At 31.1% G+C, this 15,135-nt stretch overlaps 1 protein-coding gene across 1 annotated transcript; it reads right to left on the bottom strand.

Moving 5' to 3' along the window:
- Positions 1-1,340: 1,340 nt before the first annotated feature.
- On the bottom strand, positions 1,341-13,486 carry Fpps (Farnesyl pyrophosphate synthase). Its single transcript, XM_085197717.1, has 8 exons — positions 13,360-13,486; positions 9,978-10,095; positions 8,920-9,340; positions 8,321-8,489; positions 6,580-6,720; positions 4,352-4,555; positions 2,889-3,128; positions 1,341-2,090 (listed from the first exon to the last, which is right to left on the bottom strand). Exons 3-8 carry the CDS (start codon positions 9,099-9,101, stop codon positions 1,755-1,757), a joined length of 1,272 nt encoding a protein of 423 aa, XP_085053843.1. The 5' UTR covers positions 9,102-9,340; positions 9,978-10,095; positions 13,360-13,486; the 3' UTR covers positions 1,341-1,754.
- Positions 13,487-15,135: the final 1,649 nt, after the last annotated feature.

Below are 15,135 nucleotides of genomic sequence, written 5' to 3'. Positions count from 1 at the left end.
TTGTAAAATATAATAAATAACAATTCTTATTGAATAATTAAAAGTAACACGTATCACATATGATTACTGATTATATCGTTTCATCGTATATGTTTATTTTTATTTTGTATTAGTTAAATATATTATAAAATGTTACCAACAGAGTGTTAACGTTGTTAATTATTTAAAATGTTTGCATTTATTCGTAAAATCATAATCATATTTTTAATGTTATGTTTTGTATTTTTTTTAATATATTTAATGGCCTGATTTTGCAATGACAGGCGCAAAATAATCTGTCAGTTTTTCTACTATATATCACGTATAGTAGAAAAAACACGAATGATATGAAGCACTAAATTTTGAGATTTTGTATTTTAATTTTTATACGCAAAAAATTCTTCTCATCGGCTCTTGCTTCAGTGTTTGTTATATTATTCTGAATAGCATAGATTATATATTGTAAATGTCAGTTTGACATGGGGGGGAGGATCATGCCCCGGGGCGCCGCTCATAAAGAGGCGCCAAATAGTCCGCAAAATTATTTTAAGATAAACATACATAGGAAATTATATTAGATTAGAGAATTAGAATTAAATAGTGTTCGCCTGCTTGTTCTTCCGCCACACACCATGCAACGCCTAGGATTCCGTGGAAAACGAGGAACGGAGCGTAACGTTAAAAAAGAAAATGTGATTAATTTCATCTTGATAGTTTGTTAGGTAAGCTAATAAATAGTTTATCTAACTTTGCTTACATTTGCAATAAATAGTATGAGTTTATTTCTCAAACAATTAATGTCAAGATGGTATTAATCACATTGCTAATGAGTTTTGTAATTTGTGTAGCTTTAAACATACATTTAAAATTTAAATCTTTATAACATTAACGATTTTTATATATTTAAATGGTATGCACTACGCCGTATGATGACAATTTCTTTTCCCGCAAAGCACGCTTTTCATATGTACCTAACGTAAACATTGTTATACAGTGATATTATTATTTTTTCAACTTTACGCTGTATATCGGGTATAATCGGGTAGGCAGAGGGAACCTACTGCTAAGACACTCGTTCCCACTAAAACACAACAACAATTAAGTATTTTTATTTAAATAACTTCTTGATGACAATTTAGCACAATATAATTTATTTCCGCCATTTTAAAATCTGAATATGTTTCTTTAAAAGTCTTAACACTAGGCTCCTTCTATCTGCCCTAGAGAGGGATACAGATGGAAACTTAAAAAAATCTTTAATTAAGAGCTTATTTTACCCAGTGCTGCATAACTATTTACTTATAATTAGATTTTTAAGAATTATTTTTATGCCAAACTTTGGGATAAAAAATAACACAATATAGAATATCACATTTATTATCTTTTTTTATAATAAGTATCTATAAAAAAAACTTAGGTATAAATATATTACAAACACAACCAACACAACCTCACACCCTTATCCTGGGGTCTTATACATTTTTTGTGATGATTCTTTATAAAAACAGTAATATTATTTATGTTATATTTTATCATTGACAAACAAGATAAAAAGTAACCTTCCTACATTTTTATTAATTACTTAACTTATATTAAGTCAATAACGAATTCTCCCCCTAACTTCATGTTCTAAAGCTAGTCATTAAATAAGCCTTTCTTATAAATAAATCATCTCATATATAAACAGTTCTTAATATTTATAGGACATGAACTAATGAACTTGCACTGTTAGAACTTCCTTGATAACATTCCTATCCTAATACCATAAAAAATATTTAAATACTGCGCCTAAATATATTGTCAAGTATTTTAAAGAACAAGTCATGTGGAAGGCCTCTGGTGACTTGCTGTATTTGAGTCCTAAGGAGATCGTACGTGGCTTCTTCATATACGGAATATGTGTGAGGCAATTGCAGTTCTTCATAGAGATCCTTTATTTTCTGAACATCTTCGAAGTTGGAACTCCCGTAGTGGTTCTCCATTAATTGACGTTGAGACGGATTCGCCCTCTGTAAAGCAACTACTGCAAGCCAAGTGCATTTACCATCTTGTATATCTGTTCCGTTTTTACCAATAACAGCTGGATCACCGAAACAATCGAGAAAGTCGTCCTGTAAATAAATTTTATAATTTTAATATAGACTTTTTTTGACAGTACTTTCCGCCAAAATTTCGAGATATTCCCGTGTTGAGGGACGGAACTTAACGACGCTCTTTGTCGTGTTACCAAAGCTAAGAAATGCAAATATTAACAATTAATTCCTGCGAATGGTAATCAAACCCATTACCGTCGCGTTTAGGCACATGCTTGCCATTGTTCCATTACGGCCTCATTTATTAGCTACGGTAGGTATATTACAACGACAAAATCGTTATCATAAATGTGATGTATTATATAAATTAATATTATTCATTTTGCTAATGATAGCCCAGTAACAGACTCACGTGCAACACACGTTGTGTAAGTTTCATAGTTATTTCTACAAGATAAGATAGTCACGTTTTGTCGCACGAAAATCGTAAAAAAAGTGTAAAACAGGAAAATCCGCAAATATATTATAAATACGCATTTTTTTTGTTTTACAAACTCGATTTTGTGCTATCATTATTTTAAATGATTATAGTAAAATATTCTCATTAAAATTTTAAAAACAATAGAAAATAAGAGAAATAGCATTTACAGATATTAATTAACAACAAATATTCAATAATGGAAGTGGTAACGGGTTCATATTTAAAATTTTTAGAGAGGCCTATGTCCAACAGTGGAAGAGAACAGATTGTTATATGTAGATATATGTACTTATATAGATAAATTGAATAAATATAAACTTCATAAGTACTTATGATATTTGCATATTCTTCTAGAACACTTAAAAAAAGTATTAAGAACAATATAAAAAAAATACCTGAATCTGGAAGAATTCTCCCATTTCTAATAATATAGTTTTCGCTTGTCTGTGTGTTTCAGGATCGTCGACTCCGCTCATAAGTAGCGCCAAGCTAACCGGCATTTGGAAAGTGTAATACGACGTCTTGTATTTGGTAATTGCTTCGTACTTCTCCATTGTGAATAAAGAAAGATCTGGTTTGTCGGTCTTTGATAGCTGCAGTTCTAAGTGGTGACCAATGGAGCATTTTAGCAACATCTAAAATAAAAATATTATAAATTTTAATATTTTTAGCTTTAAGCTATATTCAGCATGTAGCAGAATAGGTAGCCTTTGCTCCCCACTTTCAGCCGACTTCTTCAGGCATTGAGTGTTGAGTGGTGGAACTCAATGCCGTGCTTTTACCTCGATATGGCGTCGAGGTATGGAATGTAAATATTAAATACTAGCGGCCCGCCCGCGGCTTCGCCCGCGTGAACTACGTTATTATTAATTTCTGTCTCCATGAGCACCTACGTCCTATAATAAGTGACGTCCGTGCAGAATTTGAGACTCCTAGCATTTGTAGTAACGAAGTTTCATACAAACTTTCAACCCCAAAAACAACCCCTTAGAAGTCGAATATTGCAAATTCCCGTCTTAGCGAGCACCTACGTCCTATAAGTAACTCCTATGCAAAATTTGAGATTCCTAGCACATGTAGTTTCTGAGGTTTCCTGATGAGTGAGTGACCTTTCGATTTTATATATATAGATTTAATTTCCTCGAGTGGCAATAGAACACACAACCTGACACGCTTACAGTCACGTTTGTGCCCATGAGCCACGCCTGGCCTCAATTCAATTTTCATTTATTTCGACATAAAAAAAATGTTATAACTAACTTTCAAAAGAAACAACATAAAGACATTCAAATGATATTTACATTAATCATTCAAAAATAGCAAGTAAATTGTTGTTGAACTTTGTACTGTTTGCAATTAAATTCTCTTTCAAGGCATGTCTATTTACTGTGTAAGCATTGTGATATAACATAAATAAACAATATTTATTGTAGATTTTAATGTGACAAATTAAATCATACCATATAGAAACATGTACGACAGCACGTAGGTAAGCATTTAAAATATCCATATATGTATAATTGTATTTAATTATATTATAGCAGAAAGCCCATACAAAATAAAAAAATCAGCTTCGCGCAGTATCCCGCATATAGCAGGATAGGCAGAGGGAACTAGTGCTAAAACACTCCGTTCCCCACTGTCCACCGCATTTTTAGAGCCATTGCGTGGTGAAAAAAGAAATGCCAGAAGAAAGAAATGAAAATATTAATAAATAATAATTAATTCCTACGAGTGGGGATCGAACTTTGCAATATATTAATTAAATGATCCCCTAAACTAAAAAGTCTGCCTAAAGCATCATACACAATTTTAATTGAAATCAATAGATATTTTCAAATTAATAACCAATACAAACCTCATTGAACATTTCCAGCACATTTTTATAATAGGGTTTGTTGGAGAAGTACCTCTTGAGGATAGAGTACATGGCCGCGCTAACAAGGCTAGCGTCGTTCATACCTCCGAGCCCCACATTGGGCTGGCGGTACCAGCAGGGTACACCCCTACGCATTTCCTGTCCCTCCATTATGTCCTTTAGAATTAGCTGGTGCGCGTGGAACTGTAAGAAAATTTTGTAATATATCAACATGAATGACTTTTAACACGCTATGCCTTAAGAATACAGGGAAATTGAGGAACGGAGTGTCTTTACACTAGGTTCCCTCTGCCTACCCTGCTGTATTTTTTTTGACGGCTTTTACAATAACATGATTTCGGGTCATGGGCTTTATGAATTCACTGATCGACTTTTCGGCTTTTGTGACCCAAATGTGGGCTTAAGAATTATCGTTCATCATTGTCCTAACTCCTCTTTCTACTTAACCAAATTCAAAACGATGAAACTAAAATTTTATTATTATTCTAAAATAGCCGCTGATATAAATTTCTATTTGTTTCTATTTTTATCTTAGGTACGTATATAAGAACACATACAGAAATGTTTTTTGTCGAAGTACTAATGAAAGCAGGTATATTTAACGACCTGTAGTTAAAGCTCTTTCTCTTCGTGATAATTATAAACAATAATAATTGTTTTTTTTTTTTTTATATTATAAAACAAAGAAAATATTTTCTAATAAATAATATTTTAAAGACTAATTGTCGTTTTCCGTAATTACTTACATACTTCTAACATAATTGTTGACAATAATTAGCAATGAGAATTAAAAGTTTTATAGGTGTCATTATTTTGTACAGATACTCAAGTAATTATATTTAAAATCTAATTATATAACTACATTATATTTAGGTAAATTAAAACAGCGAAAAATATTTATAACACGGTTTTAGCCGCACATGACAGAATAGGCAGAGGGAACTTAGGAACCTAGTGTTAAAACACTGCGTTTCCATTTATGCAGCATTGCATGTTGAGTGGAAATACTGCGTTTCTTTTTCTGCAGAAATCAATGTCGCGGTTTGCCTCGTTGCTAATGCGAAGAAATTAAAATATGAAATATTTCTTTACCTCGAGTGATAATCAAACCTACTGCCCTACTACTTTACATCAAGCCCCTGTACCAGAGGCCCACACGAGGTCTCATCTGACCACAAAATATACAAATCGCGTAAAAATACGTACCTAAGTATTATATTAAACAAATATGTAATATCAGCTACTATCAAATGTGTACTCATAGAATTAGATATATCAATCAATATTTAAATATACAAGAAACACTATATTTTTGTTTTATTATAACAATGTTTTACGTATTCTCGATAATTGGTTCTAATATAAATATTTTTGTTAAGCCTCTAGTAGGCGTAGGTAAAATAATTGTTTTCATTTCATAGTCACATCTATGTTTAGCACGTTAGATATTTTGTTATTCGAAACAATGAAAACAATTTAAGTAAATATCTATACATGAAAAATTTTTATGTACGATTTATGACGTAAGTTTTTTTATAGGTAATAAAAAATCTTAACATATATATTGAGTTAATTATCTCAATTTTTCTCAATTTTTCATTTTATCGTGCATGACAAAGTATGTAGAGAGAGTTTGTAAATTTCTGTTCGAATTCGAGACATTTAGTGTCAAGTAACGGTATTTTGATTCGCGCTTTGTCTTACATGGAAATGAAAATTAATTATTACCCGGGGCTGGAGTCAAACTTACTACCATCTCGTTCACAATACGACCCATTACGAAGGTTAAAATTATGTTTTATTATTTCATTCTTTTGTTTGTTATTAAAGAAATGACGCATACTTGCTTAAGTAATAAACTAAGACAATTTCTGGTCAAACCGGCTTACTTGTTGTTTATTTTAAAATTTCAACATAAATGTTCTTGTTCTATGATATTAATTATTTTGACGATAATATATCATTTATCTTTATTCCTATAGTAATTACAGGAATAGTAGACTAATGAGTTAAGAAATTTTACTTTTTGTTTGTTTTTTTTTTCAGCTTCACGCTGTATCACGCTTGTAGCGGGATAAGCAGAGGGAGCCTAGTGTTAAGACACTCCGCTCACTTTCTGCTGAATTCTAAAGGCATTGTGTGTTAATTGGCGGAACTTAACTTATATATTTCATTATTAGTAATTTCATATTATTAATTATTCTTACCATTTCAATACACCATCCCATAATGTTAGCTAAATGTATATTTTCTGGAATCAAATTTTGTTGTTTTTCAAGCATTTTGTAAGCGAGTACCGTTGCTAGCCCGCGGTTTTTCTTGCCGTTTGGTACGTTGTATTGGAGAAGCTGCAACAATAATATCTTATTAATAATAAGAAAATATACGTCTTACGTCTTGTAGATTTTGGCTTTAATATTTCAAATTTTTTATCAATTCAGCTCCTTGCAAGATTTTTTATTAATTAAATTAAATAAAAAATATGTAAGTATGTAAACAGTTAACATTCTCATAAATAAATATTTATTGAATCATTTTAAAAATCCTTACTACAGTTTTCGAAAGAAAAGTAAACCTAAAAGAAATATAACTTATTATTTATATTATAAATATTTTTAGGATGCAAATACAATAACATTGGCTTTACTTTTTTTTGGTTAGCTTTTTTTATGATAAAACCTGCTCCTAATATAATAATACGCAAAAAAGCTATTGCGGTCTGACATTCTAAATATACATTCCTACAAAGTAAAAAATATAAATAGTATTTAATATTTGTTTTTTTCAACTTCAGGCCGTATCCTTTACTTAGCAGGATAGGTAAATAGAGCCTAGCTAAGAGAGTTAAGACACTCTGCTCCTTACTTTCCATCGACTTCTGGAGGCATTGTGTGTTGAGTGGCGGAACTGAGATGTTTTTTCAATTGCAACCTTCATAGCATAGAAAATGCTTAGGTCTTGCACAAGACTTGTTTTCTTCAAAGTTACTTAACAACGATTTTCTTTTATAAATATTTCAACACTTGCCTCGATATCTCTCTTCGTCTCATATTGCAAAAATTAAGCAACCGAAAGTGAAACTTATTTTTAAAAATTACTAACATAAATTCAATTAGGGCCTCGTGGCGCAGCGGCACAAGGGTGTGACTGTAACGCGACGGTTGTGGGTTCGATCCCCACTCGAGGAAGTAAAATATTTATTTACGTTTATATTTCCATTTCTTCGCTCTGGTGTCGAGGCAAAGCGCGGCGTTGATTTCTGCCACTCAACACGCAAAACCTCCAGAATTCGGCAGAAAGTGGGGAACGGAGTGACCTAACCCGAGGTTCCCTCTGCCTACCCTGCTGTGTGCGGGAAACAGTGTGAAGCTGATTTCTATTTTCTAAATAAATTTATTTTACACACCAAATTGTAAAATTTATTTTAAAATGTATTTATTTGAGTATAACATGGAATAGTTAAAAGATATACCAAATAAAACCTTGTCCTTAATTGCAAAGTAGAGGCTGGTATAAATGTAGACTCGATACTAAAAATAACTCGGGCTGTATCTGTATTCTGTATGTATAGGTAGGTGCACCTTGTTTTTGCAACATGTTTATGTTTGACTATTCACGGCGTGGACTTAAAGCTGCGTACGCATTTATATTGTATTTAATCGAATAAAAATATTATTGTAATTTCTCTATTATCTTTAACTTTAATTGACAGAAACAAATTAATAAAAAAAAGGTATAAAAATATTTTATAAAATGCAAGTTTTAAGATTAGGCTGTATCTAAAGATGTTATGGCCTCGATCAATAAAAATGTTTATTACAAAACTTAAAAAAAAAACAACAATGTGCGACGTTATCGTAACCGGTTATTGTTTTTATCGTCGTTATATTTGCAAATAGGTTCTATATCATTCTGTCCAAACACAGACAAAATTAGCATAGAACGTACCTTGGCCAACCATTTGCTGGCGTCAGGCACGTCAATATGCTTGCCGGACTCCGTCAGGTCCCTCACGATGTCCGGGAAGCAAGCCATGAACTCCCGGGACTGGTCTTTGGAGACGGCCAGTCCACGGGCTGCCAGTGGCATTTGCTGAGGGGTCAGAGTCGACAGGAATCTAAGGATAAAACATTTTGATTGACTGGTTTCTGTCGGCATGATAAGGAACCTATTTCTGATAAAATTTAACTCTAGATATGAAGTTGATTCCTATAATTGTGTGAATGAACGACAATAAGTTAGTTATTAATTGATTATTTTTATGTTTATTTAAAGCAAATTTATAATTGAATGTAAGTATGTAATTTTCATTTATAATAATTTTAAAATGAATACAAAAAGCACGTCATTATACAATATTTTCTTCCAGAATTAGTAAAAGTCTTAGTTAAATGTTAATAAACAAATGGTATTGGTTTAAGGTGTGGTACCAATACCAAAGTGTATGAGGATACATTGAATATTGAATCGTACATGGACGATGGAGATACGCGCTACGGCTTCTAGTATTACGCAAACCGATACTCCGGTTAAGCGAGTTCACTGACCTGTGATATTTCTGCAACTTCAGCAACCTCTTCGGTAGAAGAGCATCATCAGTTTGGATATTTTGTTGATCGAGTCTAGGAGCCATCGAATCGGAATTAGTTACACTGGTCGTCCTGCTAATAAACCGACGAAGATAAATTTGCATGAGGGTCTCAGCACTCTTCTTGGTAGGGGAGAACATGTTGATAACTTCAAAATTTGCTGGTTTTCGTTCAAAATATTTTTTACAAAAATATCCAATATGCTTCGTTTATAAATCTTTCTCAAACTCTTATGATCCAAGTTAATTAAATTTCAACAAAGAAACCGTCTGTCCACAACGGCGTATTGTGACCGACTGCGGGCTGGTTCTTTGTTATGTTTTGCTTCTAGCCTCTTGCCAGTCACAGTGGGTTCACTCGAAATAAGCAATAGAGTTGCCTGTAATGTTTACAATGTCTTATCGATATCGATAACGCTATCAATGAACTGATTTACTCTTGATTGTTTCTATGAAATTCATGATGCATCGCGTCAATATATTTTATTATCAGCTATATTAAACAACTGTAATAAACAAACCCTAACATAAATTAATATGATAAAAGCAATAACATGTTATAATTATTTTATATAGCTTATTGAAATTATTCTGATAAATGTTTTGTTTATAGTAAGATTTATTTGTAAATGTAATTGATTCGTGAGATTGTTTTTATCATCATCCCCGTTGCTATGTTTAGTTAAGTTAATTAAACGATAAAAGGAGCTCTACATTTGTATATTTAATTTCATTTTCAATCAAATATATTCCAAAATATCAATACAAACATGAAGCCAGTCTTGGCGCGAGGCCACAAAATGTGACTATTTACGGAAATTAAATATTAATTTAAATGTATATTTTACTTTTGAGCAACGCTTCGAAAACTTTGGCGAAAAGTAGGGAACGAAGTGTCTTAACAGTAGGTTCCCTTTGCTTACCATATATAGTATGTGTACCGTGCTGTTTACGGGATACAGCGTGAAACGATATTTTGTAATTTAAACAAATATATTATAAAATATCGATACAAACATTCTAAGGCACGCACTGCGCGCGCAAAACAAACCGGCCGGCTCCCCTCCCGGCGGTGCCACGCGGGCGACGTCACGTAGGCACCGAGTACACCACCTCTACTGTATGCATTAATGACCTAAAATATCCAAATATCTGGTTGAATACCGTTTTTGTATCACGTTCACAAAAATTAACAATCGTAAAGAATTTCTTATATATTTTTTTTATATCAAAAAACATTGTAGAGGCCAGTCGTGTGACTGTAAACACGACACGTTGCAGGTTCGACTCTCACTGGAGAAAATGAAATTTTTAATATTTTAATTTCTTCGTTCTGGGGTCGAGACAAAGCTCGACTTTGGGTTCCACTACTCAACACATAATGCTTAGAGAATTTGGTGGAAAACAGGGGGAGTGTCTCAACACTAGACCCACTGAAAAAAAAATTATACAAGTAAAATATTTATTCATCAGTAGGCGTAGTAAATAAACACTGTACATCGTAATGTAGCGTGATAATAAACCAGTCAGTAACACTTGAAATAGCATAAACAATGCCTTTGTTATTGTTTTTTTTAAACAGAAATACACGAATTATTTTATTTTTCAATTAAAATTTTGTGATTTAATTGAAAATTTTGATGGGAAATTATATATATATATATATTTATTTATTTATTAGTACATTTTGCTAGGGTCACATGTAGCTTAATAACTGGTTTATTATATACTTAATATTCGAAAGCGATTGTGAACTTTATATCATAAACTTGAATATGGGAAAAACTTGAATATTTCACAAAAGCCTACATATAAATAAAGAAGTAGAAAGAAAGTAAGCTATAAACTACGTAGTTCATAAGTCATATATTGTAGAGCTCGTTTCTTTGTCTATTTACTATGAAAATGGTCATTTTTAAAAAAAAAATTGTAATATTAACAAAGAAAATAAAAATATATGAATACAAAGAAGATTAACCAAGGTTAAAGCAGCTCTACTTTATTTGAAGAATCACGTTTTTACACCAAAATTAACGATATTGATAATTATGAATATTTTATTTGAAATTTATTTAAATATTATATATAATTATATTTACTTTTATTTGAAATTCAATATTATGTCGCTCATTTCCTGGGATTTTGCTGATATTGGTAACTAGTTTTTGGTTTCGGCTTCTGCATGGTCAATTGGAAATTTAATCGAATATTTACTAAGAAGTAATTATTCCATTAAAGTTATTTTTGTAATTATTAACTTGGCTTTGATCTAATTTTGCATCTTTTGACAAAGAGCTTTATAGTTAAGCTTAAGTAGTTTTTGTAACTTCATTCCGTTTGCACATAGCAGAGTAAGCAAAAGGAAACGGAGAACATAGTGTTAAGATACTCCGTTCCCAAGACACTTTCGCTTTCCACTACCACCGAATTCTGGATGTATTGTGCATTGAGAATTCCACTCAATTGGACTCGTTACCAGGGCGAAGAAATAAAAATATTAAATATTTTATTCCTTGGAGTGGGAATCGAACCCATAACCTGTCGTGTTCACAGTGCCTAGGTCACGACTGGCCTCTTAAGTAGTTAACCCTAGTTAATTTTGTACGCACATTATATTTAACTCTGTGACAAGCTACTTGAAGTAGGAAGTACATGTTACTTTCGTCTTGTAACTTTCTCAAGTAAATTAATAGCAAGCTTTCTCCAATTTATTGGATTATAAAGATTTTGCAATTATTGCAAATATAATATTAATAGCCTAAGCGCCACGAATGGCGTCTACATATATGTACAATTGTAAATTATGTACGTTTATTTTCTGTGTGTGTGTACACACAATGTATATAACGTAACCTGTGCATGTGCGTGCGTGCTTGCGTTTACATATACTAAATTTACATAAAACAAAAAACAAAAACAAAATATTATAGAAATATTATTATTATAGAAAAGACACATATACCTTGTATTTAATACATAGAACAGTACAATTGGCGGCCTTATCGCTAAGAGAGCGATCTCTTCCAGGCAACCTTTGGGTAGAAAAGAGAATACATTGTCTGAAAAGGGAAGGGGTGTACAGAGCTGATATCTAGTTTTACACACACATACATAAATATATAAATACAGACATACATACATACATACATACATACACACATACATAAATATATAAATAAATACATAATACTTTGCTTATAAAATAATTTCTTTTTTTGAACACAGAAACAAGAACATGAAATAAATACAAAAAATACTATCGAAACCTAGGTACTTATAGCGTTAAATAATAATCTTTCAGCCTCTTTTTAAATGTTTGTATAGTCAAAGCTTGTTTGACTGTTATGGATAAGGAATTCCACAAGCGGACAGATTTGATAGTGAAGGAATTGGTATAGAAGGAAGAAGAAGAACGAGGAAATTCAAGGGTTAAACGAGACTTAGAGCGGAGTGGTAAATTATGTGATTCACATAAAAACTTAAATCGTTCTTTAAGATATGAAGGGGAATGCGTAGAAAAGAGAACATTATACAAAAGACAGAGAATATGAGTATTCCGGCGAAGTCGAATAGGGAGCCACTTGAGTTTTTTACGAAATTCGGATACGTGGTCGTACTTGCGAAGTCCAAAAATGAACCTTATGCAAACATTTTGGAGCCGCTCAAGCTTATTTAATTGCTCCTCTTTTATGTCAAGATAACAACAATCAGCATAATCGAGAATTGGTAGTAGGAGTGATTGTGCCAGCGCAACCTTAGTAGGAATGGGTAAGATATTACGTAGTCGACGTAACGACGCAACAGCTGAAAATATTTTTCTACTTACCTCACTAATTAACGGTTTCCAGGATAAATGCAGGCCAAACATAATTCCTACATATTGTATTTTTATACATACTATATACGGCGCACGCAAAGAAAGACAGGTTTTTTTTTGAAAATAAATAAGAAACTGTCTATATGTGTAAATAAAGCTAAAGTTAAAGCTTTTTTTGACGACACAAACATAACAGAATTAAACTTATGCGCCAACTTTAGAGGCTCTAGTAAGTTCAACGATGGCGGTCTGTCCCCGCATTTAAATTATATTATATTCAAATTTTTGCCATAAAAAATAAGGCATGTTTAAAAGTATATTAAAATAAATAATAGGAATACAATATATTGGAAAAAAGTGTCGTTTTTTTCAGTATACCCGTGACATATTAATAAAATATAATGAAATTCTCGTTTTATAAAAGTACTTTTAATTTAAAATATATCTTTGTTTCCTTACACAACATTTATATTATTTATATAAAGAATATAAATGAAATTAATTATTTCATATTTATTATTTTATATGCAAATGATTGAGAAAGTAAATCTATTTATTATAAATAAATATAAACGTACTTACCAATTATATAAGCTGTTTTTTCCAATTGAAACTTATGTCACAGTATCAACTTTTCTCCTTAATCCACTGACAATTAGAATCTACTTTGCAAATTCATTTCACAACAGTTTTATTTTTATTGCAATATATTGCCATTTTATAATCTACCCACTACTTCTTAATTTATTTTGTCTTTGTCAAACTTAAAACTATTTATTTAAACTTGTTCTTTTAAAAATGGCTGATTTAAATAAAAAAATGATTGATTTATTGAACTTCATTAAGAATGTTGTTGAATTTATATATTTTTTTATTATTTACGTTTATAATATTAGACTGTGTACTATATTACCTATAATTTCCCTACGAAAACTGCATTTAACGCCAGAATGAAAACTAAGCTATAAGTTATTTTAGGCTTTCACTTTTTATAATCGAAATTTATTTACTTTTTTTTTCTATTTAGTGGTTATCACTGTTTTAAGTAATTTGACTTTGTCAATTTTATATTATTGGGATATCCCAAATCCAATTCCTTGAATATTCATCTTTATCTTCCAAGTTGTATCTTTTTTAGCGAAATCGCCTTAATTATTTTAAATTAGCAATATATGGCAACTATAAACATTTACGCGAGTAAAACTTCATCTTACAACTGTTGTGTGCTCGAACTGAGAGGGTAGGATCGAAAATTCTTTTCACTAAGGCCGCCAAATTATAAGAAGTTAGTGCAAATAAAAGAAACAACATTTAATTTTCCTGATTTTCTTCATTTTACATATATTATGTTGGGTGTTTTATTAACAGTAAATGTATGACTAAGTATATGCAATTTAATTTTTAATTATACAATTATGGAAATAAGCAAAATAATTATGGTAATTTTATTTAAAAATAACACACCGAACGTGGAGAATGTAAATATGACAAGTTATGAGTTCGATTCCCGCTCGGAAAATGAAATATTTACATTCATTCGTTCTGGTGGCAAGGCAAAAGCGCCGTGTTTAGTTCGGTGGAAAATGGGCGACGGAGTGTTATTACTTAACATTAGGTTCCCTCTGCCTACTGTGAAGCTAATTTATTTGATTTTAATAATATAAAATAAATTATATTTCTTCACGTTAACACCGCGTGATTTGCATTGAAGGTCATGAGCATAGCAAAAGATTCAATGCAGCATGTATATTTTTATGACATATTATAACAAAAGTACGAACATTAGTTAACGGTAGTTAAAATGTAAATAAAAAGAAAAACATATAATTTATTTCCTTTTATTTCTTTGTCAGATTATAAATTATTGTAATTTTAAGCAAAATTTTTCTTTGAAACTAAATATTATTTTCTTAATACATTGTACATTTTTAGTAATGTTGAAAAGCATTATAATTAAATACAGTTTAAACAAAATTGACACAAAAAAAATATATTTATTAACAGTATACTATAGTATAAAAGATAATTTTACTCAGATTATTTTTCAAAACGTTTTTACTAATGTCCTTATACGGACAAAATTAACAAATATATATTTAGAAATTGGTAATTGAATATATAAGTACTTATAGGCAGATATGGCCATCTCAATGATAATTGATAACCTCACCACAGAATTACTCACATCGTTGTAAAACTTACATACTTATCTATGTGCATGCAATATGCAACTGAGCAGATAAAATATTTAAAAATAAATAAATAAATAAACGAGGGAGAAGGAACTTATTTATTTATTTATTTAATACTTTATTAGACATAAGATACCCGTAGAAAGAAAAGCATTGGTGTAAGGGC

The sequence above is a fragment of the Heliconius melpomene genome, chromosome 14 (assembly GCF_056956725.1).
Source record: "Heliconius melpomene rosina isolate 202511_hmr_F chromosome 14, ASM5695672v1, whole genome shotgun sequence".
NCBI classification, from domain to species: Eukaryota; Metazoa; Arthropoda; class Insecta; order Lepidoptera; family Nymphalidae; genus Heliconius; species Heliconius melpomene.
Note: the sequence above shows the minus strand (reverse complement) of the source record. Positions and strands in the feature narration are given on the sequence as shown.

What these genes read in the sequence shown, in the direction of transcription:
- Fpps (XM_085197717.1), bottom strand. Translation starts at nt 9,101, where the DNA reads ATGTTCTCCCCTACCAAGAAGAGTGCTGAGACCCTCATGCAAATTTAT. An exon ending in AAGTTGCAGAAATATCACAG is followed by an intron (nt 8,490 to 8,919) that starts GTCAGTGAACTC and finishes TTTTATCCTTAG; the next exon opens with ATTCCTGTCGACTCTGACCC. An exon ending in CCAGCAAATGGTTGGCCAAG is followed by an intron (nt 6,721 to 8,320) that starts GTACGTTCTATG and finishes TTATTGTTGCAG; the next exon opens with CTTCTCCAATACAACGTACC.